General features: G+C 43.0%; 1 protein-coding gene across 1 annotated transcript; it reads left to right on the forward strand.

Annotated features, from left to right (window-relative positions):
- The first annotated feature begins 6,633 nt into the window (after positions 1 to 6,633).
- BOD1 (biorientation of chromosomes in cell division 1) lies at positions 6,634 to 17,368 on the forward strand. Its single transcript, XM_030211787.1, is given in 5 exon segments — positions 6,634 to 6,991; positions 13,142 to 13,266; positions 14,713 to 14,747; positions 14,750 to 14,911; positions 16,649 to 17,368. Coding segments are annotated over 5 exon segments (540 nt in total). The 5' UTR covers positions 6,634 to 6,805; the 3' UTR covers positions 16,681 to 17,368.
- Positions 17,369 to 21,705: the final 4,337 nt, after the last annotated feature.

Genomic DNA, 21,705 nt, shown 5'->3' on the forward strand with positions numbered 1-21,705 from the left:
ATTCTATAATATTGCACACAGATTTTACAAACGTCCATTCCATGCCCATAACCACACTCAGAATTTACATGCACGTTACAGAATAAGCTTAGCGAGTTGTACGCGTAAATTGTAATGAATGCCAATTAGTTCTAATTGCTTGTTAACATCCAGTTAAGCTGTTAACGTTACGTGCATTGTTCTAGAATACGTTTCAATTTCTGTTGTGGAAATTAAGGCGCGATACATAGAATTTGGGGGTAAGAACATTACTCATATTTACTCAAGTTAAAACATTAATACAGGTTATTAAATGAGGCCTTAACTTTGTAAATCATATGCCACATACATTCTTTGGCTAGGTGAAATATTAATGTAATCCCAAAACAGAAAAATGCATAGAGAATCTATTGTACTAGTTTCCTCCAGTCGTGATTCTCTGGATGTTGTACATATAAAAGGAGATGTGGTACTCCAGGCAGGATATACATTTCTAATATTTCTTGACAATCTCACTAATTTGCCACCTGGACCATCAAGCTGTTCTTTTCGTAAATTCTACAATATCAAATCCCAGCGCTTTCTTTGGCTGCCAAAGAATTTCAACTCAAACAATGAATCTAATTAATAGAAAAAAAAATACACACACTGGGAGCAGACTGGCAGAATGAATTGGCACAGGGATATGGAGCACTTCATTTCTGAGCTGCCAGTTCGATTCTGCTACAGGTTGACAGGGACGGAACGTGCTCAGCATTTCATAACTATTTAATTGTCTATGTGAAATGAGTGGTGGTCTAGTGTACTTCCCAATGAACAGGTGTCTACAGCGCTAAAATCACCATCCCATCTGACAGTAATTGGTACCGCAGCTGCCAGACTCAGCAAAAATGCAAGGCTCAACAGGCTCAGCAGTAGGGCCCATCTTCCACATTTTTAGAGGTATGTCAGACTTTGCAAAACAGTGGAGCAGCAAGGTGTGCACCTCAGGACCTTACAATATTGATTTATTTGCCACTTTTTTGAAGAAATTCACCCAAGCGGTGTACAGCAAGAACAATCCAGAATAGGCAATAGACAATTACAGCAGTAACAGTATTCAAACTAAGAGTGCCCTATATACTACTACTATACTACTTAACATTTCTAGAGCGCTACTAGGGTTACGCAGCGCTGTACAATTTAACAAAGAGAGACAGTATATTACTTACAATGTCAACACAATATGCAATAAAATATCTTAATAGACAGCATTGGGTGGAACAAGGGGAGGGACATTTCGATATGATGTCTGTCCAACTTTGGACATTTTGCTAAAAACATTCAAAATTCAAGTGGGGACTGATAGCCATTTTCAAGACAGAAAAAGGTTTATCTATTTTTTTCAAAAATGGCTATTTGGTAGATGTTTTTGTGCTCTGTTTGTTTATATTTTTGGTCCATTAAAAAACAACAACATCCAAGTGAAAAACGCACAGAATCAAGCTATTGGGATGTAGGAGGAGCCAGCATTCTTAGTAGACTGGCCACACAGACATCCCAGGAGAGCAATGGGACACTGCAGTGGACTTCAAATAAATGCTCCCAGGTACACATCTCACCATTGCTCCCTTATCTTGTCTGCTGAGCCCCCCAAAACCCATTCAAAACCCACTACCCCCAACTGTACACCACTACAGTTGCCCTTATGGGTGAAGGGGGCACCTATATGTGGGTACAGTGGGTTTCTGGTGCATTTTGGAAGATTCACAGTTTCCACCACAAGTGCAACAGGTAAGAGAAGGTTTGGGTCTGGGTCCAACTGTCTGAAGTGCACTGCACCCACCACTAGACTACTCCAGGGACCTGCATGCTGCTCCAACAGACCTGAGTATAACATTTGAGGCTGGCAAGTAATGATTTTAATCACATTTTTGATGGGTAGGAAGGGGTAGTAGCCACTGGAGGAGTAATGGGAGGTCATCCGGTCATTTAGGGCACTTTTTTTGTGGCTTATTCGTTACTAAAACAGGTCTAGACCAAAACGTCCAACATATAGCTCTGAATGTTTTTGTTTTGTTCCATTATGGCAGAAAAACGTCCAAGTGTTAGGATGCACATCTCACGATTAGGGCACAGACCGTAGAAGTCTTCCCAGCACTGGTTTTGCTTCCCAGTTACTGGTGTTGCCACCCAATCTCTGCTAAGATTCCGTGGATCCATTCCTTCACAGAGATTGGGTGGCAACACCGGTAATTGGGAAGCAAAACCAGTGCTGGGTAGTCCTATATGGTCTGTGCATGAATATGATCTGAGGTAGGGTAGAAGTGGATAAGCAAGTCCGGTTACAGTATGTGCAGCCGGTGTAGATTAATTGATTCTTCCAATAAAGGCTTGGGAGAAGAGCCAAGCTTTCACCTGCTTCCTAAAGCACAGATAGTCTTGTGCTGAGTGAAGCCTTTCAGGGAGTGCATTCTTGAGTGTGGGGACTACTCCAGAGAAGGCTCATTGCTGAGTGTCACACTGTGTGATTTTCTTTGGAGAGGGTGTGGTTAGGGATACTCCTTGGGCGGACCTTAGCAAGCTTGGAAGCGTGTAGAGCAAGATCCTGTTCTTCTAGTACTCTGGCCCATTTCCTTTAAAGGGGAAAGGAATGGGACTTAATATACTGCCTTTCTATGGTTTTTCCAACTACATTCAAAATGGTTTACATTATATACAGGTACTTATTTGTACCTGGGACAATGGAGGGTTAAGTGACTTGCCCAGAATCACAAGGAGCTGCAGTGGGAATTGAACCCAGTTCCCCAGGATCAAAGTTTACTGCACTAACCACTAGGCTACTCCTCCACTCCTTAAAGGCACTGAAAATCAGATACAGAGTTTTTAATTGAGCCTTATATTGTACTGGTAGCCAGTGAAGTTTTTGCAGAAATAGTGTGATGTGGTCACATCGCTTAGAACCTTCTATCAGCCTTGCTGTAGCATTCTGAATCAATTGGAGCTGGTGCAGACCCTTTGTAGTCAGACTAGTGTAGGGTGCATTACAGTAATCCAGTCTCGGTGTTATAATGACATGAACCACTGTGACAAAATTTGCCTTCTCAATGTAAGGAAAGAGGCAATGTAGTTGTTGCAGATGATAGAGGCAAGTCCTGAAGGCTGTTTGGATTTGAGAGATCAGGGTACTTGTTCAATCTAGCTGTACCCCAAGGTTCCTGACTTGTTTTGCTAGATCAGGGGAGAAGTTGTCAGTGTGGGCTACACTTAACTCGGGTTATTTTACCACAAGTTGGATTATTTTAGCACAGGTCCCATTTTATGCAGTAAGACCCTATGCTAAAATAACCCGGCTTCTGGTAAAATAACCCAACTTAACAGTAACCTATGTTGATAATGTCACACTTCAGTGTCATTTTGCCACCTTTTATGACAAAGAAATTCATAGGGCAAGATTTATTTATTTTACTTATTTTAAACATTTCTAACCTACCTATAAAACTAGTTTTGAGATTCCAGATCATTCATGTGTGTCCTGTCTGTCTGTCTGTCTTACCCTTATCCCTTATTTGTCCTGTCTGTCTGTCCTGATTTAGATTGTAAGCTCTTTTGAGCAGGGGACTGTCTTTTCTTCATGTTCAATTGTGAAGCACTGCGTATGACTATAGAAATGATTTGTAGTAGTAGTAGTAGTAGTAATGTATAGCCTAGGTCCATGGGATGTATGATCATCCTAAGGCCACATTTTGGTTAACAGGGTCCTGACCTCTTTCTGGAGTAGGGCAGATTGTAGAGAGCTGGGCCAGTTGGGGGATACTTCTTGGGGGTGGTGGCAACTTGTGAGGGATTGGGGCAGTTGTAGCTAGGTAATTTAGGGAATGGGGCAGCTTGCAGACTGGTAGGGTAATTACAGTGGTAGTTTGGGGGATGGCAACAGTTTGTGTGGTGGTGCAATAGTTGTGGATGTAGTTTTGGGAGAGGGGCAGTTGTGGAGATTAGTCTTAGGGGTGCAGGAGTTAGCTCTCTAAGTGCCAGTGGGTGCTAAGCACCTCCTAATATTAAATGAGCTCCTTCATTGTGTCCAGGGAGGGGCAATTTGTATTATGTTGGCATCTATGCATAGAGGGTGGGACACTTTCTTCAGGGAAGTATTTTTGGGATGCGGTAGTTTGGACTAGGGAGAGTACAGAATGGGGAGAGGCCGTTTGAAAGAAGGAATTTCCTAACTGCTGTGTTTCACTGTATGTAAGTTTCTATTCTATACAAACTGGAACTCCTTTTCCCATAGAAATGCATTGGCCAATTTATTTATTGGGGGGGGGGGGGGGGTTGTTGATTTGTCCCATTTTTAACTCCATGTGTCTTTTTTACCTACCTGCAAAGTTTCATCCCATTCTGTTAATTTTTCAGAGAACTATTTTGGCCCAGACATGCTCCCATAGAAATGCACTGGGTCTTTTTTTTTTTTCATAGGGGGGGGGGGGAAGCTTATTTCTCTGGCACCCCAAATTTAGCACATTTTCAAACTCAATGTGTCGTTTTACTTGTTTTTCTGACATGCAAAATTTCATGACATTCTGGTAATTTTTGGAGAGTTATTTTGCTCCCCGACAGGCAAACAGATATTTTTTATCCCTTTTGTATAATTCTTTCCAACTTCTGTTTGATTGGAAAGAATATAAAGATTTTTGTTTCTGAAGGACAGGTCCACTTACAATTATGAACTAGATAAACTTGAAAGTACAGAGCAAAAGAGAATGAAATCCCTTAGGATCTGCTGGGTACTTCTGCTTAACTGGACTTGGGAGACAGAATGCTGGATTTGATGCACCATTGCTCTGATCCAGCAGCAGGGGACTTTTTATGTTCTTACCCTGTATCTAATAATAAAAGCTATAGCTCCCCTCAGTGGTTACAGAGAGCACAGCATTCTCACATATCTTCTCTCACCAAGCTGCCAAGTTAAGTGAAACTCATGATTGTTACTAACAGCTCTTTTCCAAATCTCCATTCTCAAAACACTGCCGAAAAATCTCAAAATGTTTTGCAAAAATACTAACGGTGCAACCAGGCCTAATTTTAAGGAAGAATGGTAGGGATCCAGAGCACAGGCTCCCACTGTCCTGTCTAGCCATGCCACTTGGCCAGCTTTGCTGGTTGTTGTACCTCCCCCCCTGCCCCCCCCCCAAAAAAGAAATTCGGGCACCCTAGGTGATTGCCTTGATTCATCTGGTGGTAGGGCTGGCCTTGCGATTAAATATTTCCTTTTATTACACCTGAGTACTCTCTATAAGCCTCTTAACATGACCTGTTATTGTGTAATTTTTCTGTCCACTGGACAGTGATTCTTGCGCATTATTTATAATCTCTCTCGGCATTTCTAGAATATTTAAGTCCCCTTTCATAGGGCTTATGGGTCCAGCTCTGCACCATTTTGGGGGAATACACAGTACTCCACATGGAATGTCACCAATAACCCAGGTAAAGGGGAAAGGGAAGGGAAGTGGGACTTGATATACTGCCTTTCTGAGGTTTTTGCAACTACATTCAAAGCGGTTTACATATATTCAGGTACTTACAAGATAAGTACCAGGGGCAATGGAGGGTTAAGTGACTTGCCCAGAGTCACAAGGAGCTGCAGTGGGAATTGAACTCAGATCCCCAGGATCAAAATCTACTGCACTATTAGGCTACTCTTCCACTCCATAGTAGCAAGGCAAATGATAGCCAGTAAAGACTGAAATGAGCCATCCAGTCTGCCAGCAAGGAGTCTGGGGTTGTAACTTCTGCTCCTTGCAGGCTACCCCCCTAATCATTTTCCCTTTTTTTTATGTTCTAACACTAATACTATACCTCACGGATCCTAACATTTGTCTGGCTCTCACCAATAGCCCTGTTGCACTAGTTTGCTATCTAGAGACCATTAGATTTTAATCATCCCAAGAGCACTGATAGCACACATTGGTACCTCATCTTCCATCCTGAACTACATAGTAGAACTAAAATTTAACTCAAATGATAATGAGGGCATTAGCTATTAAACCTCAATGCAAAGAAATGCACACAAGACTCAAAGGCTTAATGCATGTTTTTCTAATTTTGGAGATTTTGCAGAGGTCTGAGGAATAAAATGTTAACTCACTTTTGTAAATGCACAGGTGAGTCGCTTTCAATTGAAAGGAAGATCTAGAACGAGGGGGTATAATATAGGATGAAAGAATAATCTATGGAAATTTACTTCTTCACAGAAAGTGGTGAATTTGTGGACTGGCCTCCCAGTGGAGGTGGTGGAGATAAAGACTGTACCTGATTTCACGAAAGCTTGGGGATAAGTACATATGATTTCTAAGGAAGAGGAAGGGATGGGGCAACTGGATAAGCCATTTTGGTTTTATCTGCCGTCATTTTTTTGTTTCCTCTGGGCTACATATATTGAAAAACGCGCACTGAACTGTACTAGGGAAATATTATTGTTTATTGTGGGGGGACAAAAATGGTCAGGACTAACGAAGACAAAGAACCTACTTCTCCAAATTCAAAATAACCAACTCCCCCCCCCCCCCCCCCCCACCGGCTTTAACTCCATATCCCGGCAAGCAGTGCACAGACTCCCTACTTCCGGTCTCGAGCCCGCAAGCCTTTGTGACTCTACATCCCAGCATGTAGTGCACAGGCTCCAGACTTCCGGTCTCGCGCTCTCAAGTCTTTGTGACTCTGCATCCCAGCATGCACTAGGGCGGAAGGTGTGCTGCTGTGCGAGTGAGTCGGTCCGTTGGTCGCTATTATTTGAGGGAAGGTTGTGTTGTTGTGCCGCTTCCTCGCGTCTTGAAGCCGGTACCGGGCGAAGATGGCGGACAGCGGCAGCAGCAGTGCGTCGAGTGGCGGCCCCTCAGCAGCCGGGGGTGGCGGTACGAATCCCGCTTCCCTGCCGCCCGGGGATTCGCAGCTCATCGCACTGATCGTGGAGCAGCTCAAGAGCCGCGGCCTGTTCGACGGCTTCCGCCGGGACTGCCTGGCGGACGTTGATACCAAGGTATGTCCAGGAGAGCAGTGCGCAATGTTCTGCCCCCCCCCCCCCCCCCCTTCAGGGGTGGCTCCAGCACTCCTTCCCTTCTCATACACTACTTGGAGCCCAGCTTAAGTTCAGAGTGGCGGAGGCGGCAGAACCCATCTCCTCAAGAAGGGCTGAGCTGTGTCTGTTTCCACTCTTTGTGTTGCACCTTGACAGGGGAGTGGGAGGCTGAAGTGGGTTCGTACTCGCCCCACATTACTACTACTATTTAGCATTTCTATAGCGCTACAAGGCGTACATAGCGCTGCATAAACATAGTCAAAAGCCATGTTAAAGAGGTGGGCTTTCAGTCTAGATTTAAAGGTGGCCAAGGATTTCAAGTCACCAGAAGACATTTAATAGGGGATAGAGTGAGGCCGGAGGGATGGAGCACAACAAAGCAGTATATCTCCCCATTCCTGCTGCTACTCTTCTCTTTCCTGTTGTAAACAGAGAGATCCCTACCAAAAGCTTTTCATTGGCGTTCTAGGCTAGCAGGACTGCTATAGAAATAAGAGAATGGGGGCAGATAAAGGTTATATGGCCCGTCCAGTCTGCCCATGGCAGGGACAAGTAGTTTTGGTATCTCGCACCAGATCAATTGAACAAGGAGGGCTGGTTCTGGTTTTTGCCTCTCTGTGCAGAGCACTGATCTGCTGACTCCGCATGCAGTTCCCTAACAAAGTTGGAACAGTTCCAAGAATGCAGTAAAGCAGACTCAGGACTGCAGTTGCCTATTCAGGTAGGGCTGGCACTTTACCCCAAAGTTAATGGGATGCAGAAGAGATGTGTAGCCGCCGAATGCTGCTGCAGGTCAAGCTTGAAAAGTCAATATTTTAAATGAGAAAATCCAGTATGTTAGGGGGCTCATTTGCAAAGCACATAGACTTAAAAAGTTACATATGCTATTTTGTAACTTTGAACATGTAGATGTTTTACATATAATTTTAGAATACAACAAATATGCATATATCATGCCAGGGGACTATGTCTCGCTTCTAATAATGGCTCCTTAAGAGCTGGTAAAAATTTTGTTTATGGCCTATCATAATCCAGAGAACTAGATAGTTCTTGTGCTTTATTACATTTGATATACCATTTTTCTTGTAGTCAAACCAAAACAGTTTACAATTTAAATTAAAAACAATTAAAAAGTACAGGTGGTGAACCTTGTAACCCAAAAGTACTTAAAACAGAATGCCATTTCATTTTATAGCTTCCCACTATTCCAGAACCTGTGGGATAATTGTGTTCATCAACCGGCAGGTGGAGATAGAGAACTGAAAACTGAGCTGAGACATATTTCTCTTGGCATCCAGGCCAGCTCCTCAGTATTTTCTAGCTCCAGGAGCAGGTGGAAATGGGCTTTGCCCTAGAAGACCTACAGGGTACGAAGCTAGAAAGCTCGCCGAAACAAGCCTTTGAAGTGGCTTTGAGCCTTCAAGCAACAGTGTGCCACTCATTCATAACAGGAGCATGCCTGAAGTGGCATCAGTTGGCAACATAAGATGGGCACCGTAATGCCCATCTGAAAGCGGGGTTGACCTACTTGGCAGATACTATTTGAGATATTACAGCCTGCAGTGTACTTCTGGCTGTCACAGCATGTCTGCATTTCTGGTTGTGGCATTGGGCATCAGATGCAGCATTAGTCATATCTAGTTAAACTGCCCTTTCGACACATGTGGCTGTTTGGAAAAGATCTCAGTAACTTGGTGAAAGAACTGGAGAAAACTAAGCTACAGTGGTTGCTGGAGAATAAGCCAAAAGGCTCTGGTCATCTGTCTTAAGGAGGCTCTCAATTTCAAGATGGCAGATGGTACCGACCTGTCATCAGCAATTATGGACAGAAGACCCGCTTTCAAGCCATATCAGTCTTCCTTTTGTGTGGACAGGAAGTCCTCCTCCTCCTCTCAGCTAGGGCGCCCAATGCCTTCTGAGCTTTCCAGTGATGCAAGGCTGGTCCATTCTTCTCTTCCTCCAGTGGGAGGACGTTTTCAGGAGTTTCGGGAGGAGTGGACCAAAATCACATCGGACTTGTAGGTTCTGGATAGTCTTACAGAAGATTACAAGGTGGAGTTCTCCTACCCAGTTGCTTCTCTCATTTTGCAGTCTCCTTGTCGAAAGGGGAACCAAGGCGGTCGAGGTTCAGGCCACCATAGGAAGGAAGGCAGCTTTCATACGTTCTTAGATATCAAAGGTCTAAATCACTGTCTCCAAGTGTCCCACTTTCACTTGGAGCACTAAGAGCAGTCAGTCTCTGTTCAAGCGAGAGAATGTCTCATCGCCCTTGATTTAAAAGGAGGTGTACTTCATATACTTGTATTGTGGTACCGGGCCACTCTCTTCCAGTTCATGGCTTTGCCCTTTGGTCTCGCCATGCCTCCAAGAGCTTTTGCCAAGGTTAGGGTGGTGGTGGCGTCCTTCCTTCGGCTCTAGGGAATCTGAGTTCACTCATATCTCGACGACTAACTCGTGTGCATCATCCTTTTCAGACAGCATGGCAGTAGTGGAGAAAGTTACCGGTTTTCCTGCAGTCATTAGGTTGGTCGATCAATTTCGAGACGAGCAGACTACATCTCAGACACTGGAGTATATGGACATTGTTTCATCACAGCACAGGAGAGGATCTTCCTCACCGAGTGCAGGAGAGTGAAACTGGTTCAGCAGATTCGTCTTCTCAGTCAAGATAGTCCCAGGCCCTGGGTCTATGTCCAGGTTCTTGGGTCAGTAATGACTGTGATGGAAGTGCCATGGGCAAGGGCTCATATGTGGCCATTACAGGAATCTCTTCTCAGCTGCTGGACTCTGGTGTCACAGAAGTGAGACCTTCATCTTAAGTACATAAGTATTGCCATACTGGGAAAGACCAAAGGTCCATCAAGTCCATCCTGTTTCCAACAGTGGCCAATCCAGGTCACAAATACCAGGCAAGATCCCAAAAAAGAACAACACATTCTATACTGCTTATCTCAGAAATAGTGAATTTTCCCCAAGTCCATTTAATAATGGTCTATGGACTTTTCCTTTTAGGAAGCTGTCCAAACCTTTTTTTAAACTCCTCTAAGATAACCGCCTTTACCACATTCTCTGGCAAAGAATTCCAGAGTTTAATTACACTGTGAGTGAAGAAAATGTTTCTCAGATTCGTATTAAATTTACTACATTGTAGCTTCATCACATGCCTCCTAGTCTTTTTTGGACGCTGGTTGGCAGAGTATGCAGTGGTGGTTGTCGCCCAGGAATTTTACCGTTGGCGCTTCCTTTCTGATAACACAATAGGATGTGGTGACATGGACAGTAGCAAATCAGGTTGGGGAGCTTATTACAAGTTCATCTGGCACAGGGCATCTAGATGGAACAAGAGTCTCAATGACTGATAAATCACTTGGAGCTTAGGGCAGTGCAGAATGCCTTATGTGACTTCGCTCCCTTTCAGGCAGGGGCCCAGGTCTGAGTTTTTGCTGACAGTGATGACTGTAGCTTATATCAACAAGCAAGGTGGGACTTGCAGTTGTTGGGCAGAGAAAAATCTTCTCTGTTTCTCAGCAGCTCGCATCATAGGGTCCTTGAATGTGGAAGTGAACTTCATGAGCAGGCACTCCTTGGACTCAGAAGAATGGGAACTATTCACCCAGGGGTTTCAGCTGATAGTGGACCTATGGGGCTTACCACGTCTGGACTTGATGGTGACAAAAAGGAATGCTAGAGTGCCCAAGTTCTTCAGCCATTGGAAAGAACTGGGCTTAATGCCCTACTGCAGCCCTGGCCAGAGACACATCTGTGTCTTCCATTTTTGGCCCATGGTAGGTCGTGTGTTGAAAAGGATTGCATTGTATCATGGTCAAATAATTCTTGTAGCCCCAGACTGGCGGTGGAGGCAAGTACACAGACCTGATTCAACTGCTGGGCGGGGCTCCTCTCTGTCTTGCGTAGGTACACGGCCTACCTCAAGCAAGGTCCGGTGCTCATGGAGGATCCATGCCCCTTTGGTCTTACTCCTCGGCCCTTGAAAAGACTTGGTTGCGATGAAAAGGTTATTCTGACTTGGTCATTCCTACCTTGCTTCAGGCTCAGAAATGCTCTTCATCCACAGTGTATGCGAAAGTGTGGAGGACATTCAAGGGCTGGTGTTCTAAGCCTTGGCCTTTTCCCTTTCTGCTGGTTGTGCAAATGCTAGCATTCTCCAGGCAGAAAGGATTGGCGTTGTGTTCTCTAAAAGTTCAGTTTGGGGCTTTGGCCTGTTTCAGGGGCTAACTACAGAAGATGCCTTTTGCGGCTCACCCGGATATCATTTGATCCTTGTAGGGAGCAGGCCACTTGCAGCCTCCCGAACCTTAATTTAGTCCGCGCTCTTTAGAAGCCTTTATTAAAGCCACTCTGGAAGGCCTTCTTGAAGATCTTGCGCTAAAGATAGCATTTTCAGTGGTTCTTACATTGGTATGTAAGATTTCGGGGCTTCAGATTCTCGGGATCCCTTGCTTTGTTTTTTTGACGGTGTGTGTGTGTGTGGGGGGGTCTTCCTATGCACTGTTCATTCCTGCTGAAAGTGGTATCAATATTTCATCGCAACCAATCTGTGGAGCTTCCATCCTTTCACAGAGAGGATGAAGAGGCTCAGTATTCTTCGTTGAAGCTTCTCCATATGTAGTCATTAGATATCTGAAAGTTGAAAATGAGTTTTGCAAATCGGATAGACTATGCTTTTTTTGGTAAACAAAGGCTTGGTCTCATGGCTTCCAAGCCCACAATTGCTAGATTTCTGATGGAGATTATCACCTTAGCTTATTTCCTTGTGGGAAAGCAGGTTCCTTAGGCCTTGTGGGCTTATTCTACGAGGCATACAGTGACATCCTGGGCAGACACTATCTTACTGTCTCTGGCGGATAATTACAAGGCAGGAACATGGTCAATGCTTCATACCTTTACCAAGCCCTATAGGGTGAATGTTGTGGTGCACGCAGAAGCCAGTTTTGGGGTTTTGGTCCTCAGGGCGGTGGCGCTAGGATCCCACCTGCTCTAGGGATTGCTTTTAAACATTCCACAGGTTCTGGAATAGTGGGAAGCTACATGATGGAAGGAGAAATTGGGTCTTAGCTGATCATTTTCTTTCTATTAGTCTTTCCCGCTATTCCATAGGCCTATCCGAGGTTTCTGAGATGTTTAGTCGTGTGAAGTAATGAGTCAAATAACGGCTGACACCTTGCATAGGGGTTACTGCATATCTCTTGCTCTCTACAAGTTGTTCAGAGAAGGGAGGTCCACACATGTTTGCTCGTGTGGTTAGTGTTAGGTTAAGTTGTTTAAGGTTATGTTTATTCTGGGTTTCTCCTTACTGCTTGTCTAGGAAAATACTGAGGAGCTGGACTGGATGCCAAGAGATATGTTTCAGCTCAGTTTTTAGTTCTGTCTCCACCTGCTGGTTGATGAGCACAACTGTCCCACAGGTTATGGAATAGTGGGAAGGACAAATAGAAAGATAATTATCAGGTAAGACCTAATTTCTCCTTCTGGGTTAGACCAAAGGTCTATCAAACCCAGTATCTGTGTTTCTAACAGTGGCCTATCCAGTTTACAAGTACCTGGCAGGGTTCTGGTCCTTTAGATGAAATTGTGAGAAATAATTAAAGAGCACTTTTTTTTCTCCAAAACTCACTCAGTCCATCAGCAGCTGTTTTGAGAAAAATAGCAGCTTTTGGACTGAGTGAGCCTTGCATAGAGTATTCAACATAAAGCCATTAAAATATATGGACAGTGACTTTTGGCACAGGAATAAGCTACAGTAAATGAATCTTGTCTTGATGAATGAAATCATGTAACTCAGCACTGACAAAACAAAATGGACTGGGTGAGTTTTGCAAACGTGCTTTTCAGTTTCATTCTCATTAGACATTAAAAAAAATTCTAGTTAGCATCATTTTTCCTGACATGGTTGGGAGAAAAAAAGGAACTGATAAGGATCAATAGTTGAAGCCTGTACTAAAGTGATCGAGGAAGTGGGTGGATTTTGGAATATTGGACTTAAATTCAGATTTACTGTTTAATATCCATTTGCCTTTATTAATATTTCTGCATAATTTATCCTCTGTACAAGTAATTTTGCAGTGTCCTTATGTCTTTCCTCTGTTCTAGCCGGCTTACCAAAATTTGCGGCAGAAAGTGGACAACTTTGTGTCAACTCACTTGGACAAGCAAGAGTGGAATGCGAGCATGAACAAAAACCAGCTGAGGAACAGCCTTAGGCAGAGTGTAATCCAGTAAGCCAGCAGCATTCGGACTTGACACATAATGACCAGTGGTGTCCAGGCCTATCACTTGCAGGAAGTAACCTGAATATTGAAGCTTCATGAGGATCAAAACACTGCAAAAGCAACCCAAGTTTAGGTTTCTGGCATCAGTGAAGAAATAAGGATTTATAGCAGTAGCAGCCCTCTAATGAAAAGGGAAACGCTGTCAACTGTAAAGAATATAATTTAAAAGTATAGCCTTCAGGTATCTTGTTGATTTTATAATGCATTGTTTAGAGCAATAAAATAGTGGCAGGAGGTTGGTCATTTTGGTTTCCCAGAACCTTGAGCTTCCATACTGCCCTGCAGAGAATGATGTCACTGCTTGGAGCTGGAGGAGGAGGTACATGTGAAGGTTAGATACAGGGACTTTAAGTGCTGCTAACGCTAATTGATAATGAAAAGGTTGAAATTCTGGCAGTGGATCATAGGAGTGACATTGAGAAATACTGTCATGGTCTGTATAATCAACCAGACTTTAATGTTATATACGTTTAGTCCAAGAGAGTCCATTAGTTAAGATTCACTGCAAGACAGCAGCAGTCTTTAAGTTTCAGACCCTGTAAACAGTTTGTCCCAGAAAATTGCTCATTTCTTTTGGATGTACTTGGCTTATAAGTGCTGCTTCCTCCTGAAAAGAAAAGAGGATGGGACTTGCTATACCGCCTTTCCGTGCTTACAGTCAAAGCTGTTTACATATTATATCGCTTATTTTGTACCTGGAGCAACGGAGGGTTAAGTGACTGTTCCAGAGTTACAAGGAACTGCAGTGGAAATCAATCCCAGTGGCCCTGGTTTTTAGGCCACTGCACTAACCATTAGGCTCCTCCATGATATTTCTGTTGGAGTAGATTCATTCTTGGTACATAGCGTTTTGGAAAGCACATTTTTGCTACCTTTCAGTTGTATAGCTTCAGTATCCTTCCTTATTTGGAGAGCTGATCATTCATGGAGAACTTTTCCAAGAATTAGTGGGAATCTTAGTTTTGATTTAAAGGGAATTATGGTATGATAAGAGCCACTGATAATATGTAGCAGGGTGTGGTACGTGTTCTCAAATACTGAAATATGAGGCAGTTACCTTTCACAGTCATTTAAATATGTATTGAAGATACTGAAGTTATTTGAAAATGTGAGAATCTATAAAAATAAAATGAAACAAACTAAAAAAAACCTGCTGTAGGATCCTTCTAACTTTATTTTCCCAGTTTCTAATGGAAGTAATAACACCACTGAGACAAGCTACCTCTTAAATTCCTGTATTTCCCACTGTGCAAAGTAGTTGAACGTCTTTCTTTCAGATAAATACATAACTGCATCTTTTTTTGGGGGGGAGGGGGGGGTGGCGAGGAGACTCGAGGGTAGGTGACAAAGGATATAACTTCCCACTGAATGCTGGCTTTGCATTTTGGAAAGGTCTGGCATGCTGGAAGCTGGAGTGGACAGAATTATTTCCAAGTGGTGGATCCTAAACTGAATCATGTCTTCAGGCCACAGATTGAGAAGTCCATACATGAGTTCCTGGCTTCCCAGAATAAAGAGGAGCCTGGGCCAACTCCTCCACCCCCTCCTATTCCTCCTCCAGAGCCAGACACACAGGATCCTCCACCTCAAGGTACCTTATAAGGTCTTGTATCAACCTATCCATTTTTTTAACTTTTTTTTGCTGCTGTTTGCTTTTTTTTCCTCTTTACTTAGTAGCATAGGTTTTAATTCCATACCTGTTTAAGTGATATTATTTTAAATGTCCATGGAATGTATTAAATTTGAATCAAATGTTTGGGTGTTTTTGTTTATTTTTAAGCTTTGATTTAGACTTGGAATCCTTAATATGGTAGACTCTGGTAGGTACATAAGTGTTGCCATACTGGGACAGAGCAAAGGTCCATCAAGCCCAGCATCCTGTTTCCAACAGTGGCCAATCCAGGTCACAGGTACCTGGCAAGATCCCAAAAAAGTACAATACATTTTATTCTGCTTATCCTAGAAATAAGCAGTGGATTTTCCCCATCCAAGTTAATTTGTATTTCTTGTTTATTGTATACTTTGAGTCTGGCCCTTTTCTTGTTTGGTTACATGATTGTGAAATTTATTTTTTATTTTATAGCAGAGCCCTCCTGTGTTTGCCTTGGCGGTATTTAAATATCTGTATCAGATCTCCACTTTCCTGCCTCTTCTCCAGGGTATATATGTGTCAGTCGTTCTCAAGCTTGTCCTAGGGGACCACCAGCCAGTCTAATTTTCAGAATTTCTAATCAATATACATAAGAGATTTGTATATAATGGTGACACACATGCAGATCTCCCCTTTTGTATAATCATTAGGGATATCGTGACCATCTGATAAGCTTATGGTCCCCCAGGACAGGTTTGGGAATCACTGTTAGATCTGTAAGCTTGTCTTTAAAACTTAGAGACAGTTTGATCATTTTAGAGCCACCCTTGACCAGTGGTTCTCAACCCAGTCTTCGGGGAACACCAATCCAATCAGGTTTTCAGGATACTCGCAGTAAATATGCATGAAATACGTATATTAGGGAGTTAGTGCATGTGAATTTCTCATGCATGTTTGTTGTGGGTATCTTTAAAACCTGACTGGTTAGGTGTGTCCTGAAGACTGACCACTGCTCAGCTGTCTCCATCCTGTTGTATATCTATATCTTTTGAAGGTGTAGTTTCCAGAACTATGGCACAGTACTCCAAATGAAGTTTTACTGGAGACTTGGGCACTATAACATCATATATTCCTATTGGCTTTTCCTCTCCTTCTGGCTTTTGTGATCACCTTATCTACTTGTTTGGCTACCTTAGTATCATGAGATACTCTGCATTGAAAAATTTCATACCATAAACTGTAACGATCCATCTGATTTTTGCAGCCCAAATGCATGGCCGTGTGGGTTTGGTTTTTATTTTCATATTTTTATATATATAATCTTAAATACTAAATGCATTTTTCAGGCTTAGATTCTTCCTCACATCTTCCATAGTTAGGATGTCTATCTTGTTGCAGGTTTTATTGTCCACAAGAAAGCAGAACTTTTCCTGAATGTTCTGAATGTCCTTCTGCAGTGTTTTTCAAAAATATTGAAAAGAATCAGACTAACTGAAGACAGTACTGGTTTCTAATGTGAGCTAGGACTACTTTATATGTACAATGACTTTTTTTTTTTTTTTAGAGCTTTTCCTTTTCTCTAAAAGGCTTAATATCCTGATTTGTGCAGCTTGTCTTCATTTCAGGAGCTGAACCGTACTTTTTTCTCTTTGTCCCCAGTTGCATTGCCCAGGCCTTGTAACAGCTGCTCTGATTTTCAGGTGCCAGTAACTGGGTGTTTTGTTCCTATTTTTGCAGGCAGTGCTCTTGGCCAGACAGCGGTGGCATAAAAAGCCTGTGATGCATTTTGGACCAGTGATGGACCGTGATCGTCTTCCATATGGCTGAAGCTGCTGCTTGAACATACATCATGTGAACCAAGCAAAGAGGAGCTGTTATCTGGTGTTGGCATGGTCCAGCAGTGACCCTGGGGGCTGCCTGAATTTAGTGTGGGCCTTTGTTGGGTGGAGGCAGTGAGCCTGGCCCTATACGCTGGGGGGAGGGCTGTCTAAAGAATAGTTAAACTGAGGGGTAGAGCTGTAAACGAAAGTTCACTAGTTTAAAAGGAACTGTTTTTATTTGCAGGGATCTTGTTTGATTTTTTTTTTTTTTTTTTTGTAGGAGAAGAAATTAGCTAACCAATTAGCATAGTGAAAGGTTTTGTAGTAATGTGCAAAGAAGTACAGAGAAAATTATTGTGAACTTGTTACATGAAAGGCAAAGCCGGAGCTTGTGCTTAAGCCACTCTGCCTCCGTACTGGCCTGTTCAATGCCCAGTCTGACTTGTTGAAGTAAAGATGGGCTTGATTTGAAGATTGATATTTTTTTGTAGTTCTAGTTGTCTGACTGGCTTCTACTCCATTCACTGAACTCTGTATTGCATCTTTTCCACTCTGTTAATGATTGACCTGTGTACAAATTTACCATTGTGCTGAGTGTTCTGGATACCTGGCATTAAACATTTACCCCACAGTTTCACTATGTAGTGTTTAATATATGTCTTGAGAGATGCATATGTGTTCTGTGTTCATGAGCTAGTCTGAAACTCCTTTTATTGAACACTTTTTAAGGATCCTAATTTACATCTTGCAGGACAGGGAGAGTACAGAATGTCTGATTTTAATTCTTACATACTGCCTGCAATCCCAGATACTATCAAAGTGGTGTACGTTTGGTGTCTGCAATATGAAAAACCTTATCTGCTGATAATATGGGTATATGAATATGCAGACGGTCCTGAGTAACTGCAATGTAGGAGAATAAACTGAACCTGCCCTATCCCAAGCAAAGTGAGTTTGGCAAAATCCTGCAGGTGAATAGAAAGAACTTTCTTACTTGCACTGATAAATGATGAAGTTTTGCTCTATCTTTTTGTTCCTTGGTTGAGCATTAGTACAAGCACTATATCAGATATGGGTCAAGCAGGATGACAGTTTGCATCCCTTTTAGGATCAGAATGAAAACTTTAACAGATGGTATGGCTAACATGAGGAAGACTCTAGAGCAGTTTGAAGGTTCTAAAAGTTGGCAGCTAACATCTAATTCTAAAAATGCAGGTTCATGAATTTGGGCTACAAGTACCCAAAGGATTGATACATAACAAGGTGTGAAGTACTTCTGTGCACAAAAAAAAAGGAACTGCATGATCATATCTGATGCTTTTTCTACATATTTACCTTAAGAACAGCAAAAGCCAGAAGGATACTCGATGCATGAGTAAAGGAAACAGCCAACAGAAAAAAGGAAGTGATAGTGCCTTTGAAACCTCACTTCAGAGTACTGTGTACAAGTCTGGAGACCACACCTTCAAAAAGATATAGGGCAGCTACTGAAATGGTCAAGAGGTTTTTGTTATAAAGCATACGAGCCTCAGTTTACTTAATAACAACCATAAGTAAAAGTGAAAATTGTGAGTCTGATTATAATGTCCATCTGCCTATTTATTTACCCTTTGGGGACTTCTTTTGTCTGGTGTTTGAAACCCTTTATGTGCAACCCAGAAGCGCTTTATGTGGTCACCTTATGTGGAATTATTGTCTGGGGCCAAAACAATGTTGGGCATATGGGCGTTGTAATAAGATTCAGTTTCCACTTATGGTTAATTTTAATAAAATTTGAGGCTTAAATTAATTTGATACTGGCCTTTGTGCGTTGCTCTGCATTTGGTTAACGTTATGTGGCAACTTTTTGGGCCTGATTTCTGCTATAAAGCATATGGGGACAGGTAAGATTCATTGCTATTTAACCTACCAATATTCAATGGGGGATAATGGCTATCCTCAGTTAGCAGATAACCTGTTATATCGGGAGATATAACTGGCTATCTGACAATTTTTAAAGCCAGGATCGTGGCCATATTTATCTTTGGCCGGTTTAAAGATAACCGACTAAGTGTGAATTATTGACTTAGATTATTATCTTTAAACTGACAAAAAATAAACCAGACCAGACATTCAATGCCAGTCACTAACCGCAGGAATTAGCCAGTGTACCTCCTGTGGTCTACTTTTTTTTATAGCGCTACTAGACGTACGTGGTGCTGTACATTTGAACATGAAGCGAGAGTCCCTGCTTGACAAAGCTTACAATCTAATTAGGACACCCAAACAGGACAAATAAGGGATAAGGACAAAGAGTAGCAAGATTCTGGAATTCTAAAGAGTAGCAGATTCTGTGCAGAATCCCAGAGAGTAGCAAGATTCCGGAATTCTAAAGAGTAGCAGGTTCTGTGCAGAAGCCCAGAGAGTAGCAAAGATTCCGGAATCCCAAAGACTGCTACTTATCATTCTATAGCACTACTAGACGTACGCAGCACTGTACACTGGAAATGAAGAGACAGTCCCTGCTTGACAGAGCTTACAATCTAGCACAGACAAATGGGTCAAATAAGGGAATAACTAAGGTGGGAATGATACAACATAGGTACTGAAGAAATGAGTGAGGATTAGAAGTTAAAAGCAGCATCAAAAAGGTGGGCTTTTAGCCTAGATTTGAAGACAGCCAGAGATGGAGCTTGATGTATAGGCTCAGGAAGTCTATTCCAGGTCTATGGTGCAGCAAGATAAAAGGAAGAGAGTCTGCAGTTAGCAGTGGAGGAGAAGGGTGCAGATAAGAGATTTACCTGATGAATGGAGTTCCCAGGGAGGAGTGTAGGGGGAGATAAGAGTGGAGGGGTACTGAGGAGCTGCAGAGTGAATGCACTTGTAAGTCAATAAGAGGAGTTTGAACTTGTATGCGGAAATGGATAGGGAGCCAATGAAGTTTTTTAAATCCACAATAGAGCACTACCTCCTATCCCATGACTCTCCAGTTTCCTCTGGAGTCTTTCATGAGGTACTTTTGTCAAATGCCTTTTTTAAAATCTGGGTACACAATATCGACCGACCCTCTTTATCCACACATTTGTTCACCCCTTCAAAGAAATGTAATAAATTGATGAGGCAAGGTTTCCCGTCACTAAACTGATGTTGGCTTTGTCGCATTAATCCATGTATTTGAATATACTCTGTAATTTTGTTCTTTATAATAGTCTCTACCATTTTGCCCAGCACCGGTGACAAGCTCACCGGTCTATAGTTTCTTGGATCACCTCTGGAACCTCTTTGAAAAATCGGCGTTACATTGGCCACCCTCCAATCTTCCGGTACCATGCTGAATTACTATTCATACTCCCGGTGCAGTGTAATGCAGAGAAAATGGATCTGCCATACAGTGTCCACCAAACAGATGCAGAGGACTGAAGTCGAGAGGCCATATGCTACAGCACTGTTCTGTTTTCCGCTGTGTGTCTTGCTTTTTCAAATAGTCTGCACAGTTCCCTTTCAGCTTGCTATCTTTGTTTTCAAACCCTCTCTTCTCAGATTTCCTGACTGACATCTAAGCTATTTTAAATCTAAACTGAAAGCTTCCTGTTCAGTAATTGACTTTGCAATGTCATCTTCATTTCTTGCCACTAGTGTTTGTGTGGGTACAGTGTGCCCCTGGTGGTTGTAATTGGCATACCAACTTTGGAGTAAGCACAAGATAATGTGAACAACAGACTAAGTGATGCATTCAGTGTCTAGTTTTGGTCAATATCATTCCTACTTCATGGATTTTATTCTGGGTGGCAGCATGCACTTCTAGGGGTATTGATGATCTGGCCTGTTGAACCTTGCTCTGGCTCTTGGCATATAGGTCCAATCCAATTTAGCCCATCTTAAGGCCTTCTTCCAAGTTTTGGGAAAATTCTGCTCTCAAACAGTATTGAAAGCTGCCCCTTATTGATGGCTGTAAAGTAGGAAGAAGTCTTGACAAAAGAGCTGAGTTTGACAAGCTATATCTGGTGTACTTCAGAAGTTGAATGTTTTTTACTACTTGAACTTGAAGGAGTGCAAGTACTTACAATGAGTAGGCCACATCTTTTCACAAGGGGGTGTTGGTGCACCATGTATGCAATCAGTAATTCCTTTCTCATTTTCTGGACTAGCAAAGCATAGAATACACACATGATGTTATCCCATTGTGTTCTCTTTTTCGTAATGTGGCATAAATATCTCGAGAGTGAAGCTTGATCCATTTCTCCAAGTGCTGCTACTGTGGTTGAAAGAAAAGAACAGGTCGGGTCCACAATAGTTTGAGAAGCCCAAGTCTGGCATGAAACCTGCATGTCCGAGGCTCAATGTCATCTGTAGGGTACTTGAACTGAATTGTTTGCTGCAGACTACTTGTCTCTGAGAGAGCTGTTGAAGAGTCCTAGCAGGAAAAACATGTATCAGTGTGACCTCCTGGAGTTTGGGGCTGACCTCTCCAACACCACTCTCCCCACATCACCCTTCACACCACCTCTCTCTCCTGTATGAGAGACAGTGGGACAGTGGCGTAGCAAGGGCGGAGCGGTCCGTCCCAGGTGTCAGCGGGTGGGGGGTGCTCTGCTCCCGCTGCTCCTACCTACCTTAAAAAAAAAATCAGTGAAGCAGCGTGGCAGGCAGCGCCTCGCGTCTGCCCTGCTTGTAAAAGAAGTAGATCTCGTCATTGTCGGGCCTTCCCTCACTGTGTCCCGCACTCCTCTGAGGTAACTTCCTATTTCCGTGAGGGCGGGACACAATGAGGGAAGGCCCGATGAGGAGATCTACTTCTTTTACAAGCAGGGCAGATGCAAGGTGCTGCCTGCCGCGCCGCTTTACAGATTTTTTTTAAAGGCAGGGTGGTGGCAGGAGAAGAGGGCTGTCATCTCGACGGAGCTGGTAGGCGGGTCGGGGGGCCCAGATGGGAGATGGGGAGGGTAGCCCAGATGGGGGATGGGGAGCCCAGATAGGAGAAGGGGATGGGGTTCT

Source organism: Microcaecilia unicolor, chromosome 8, assembly GCF_901765095.1.
Source record: "Microcaecilia unicolor chromosome 8, aMicUni1.1, whole genome shotgun sequence".
Classification (NCBI taxonomy): Eukaryota; Metazoa; Chordata; class Amphibia; order Gymnophiona; family Siphonopidae; genus Microcaecilia; species Microcaecilia unicolor.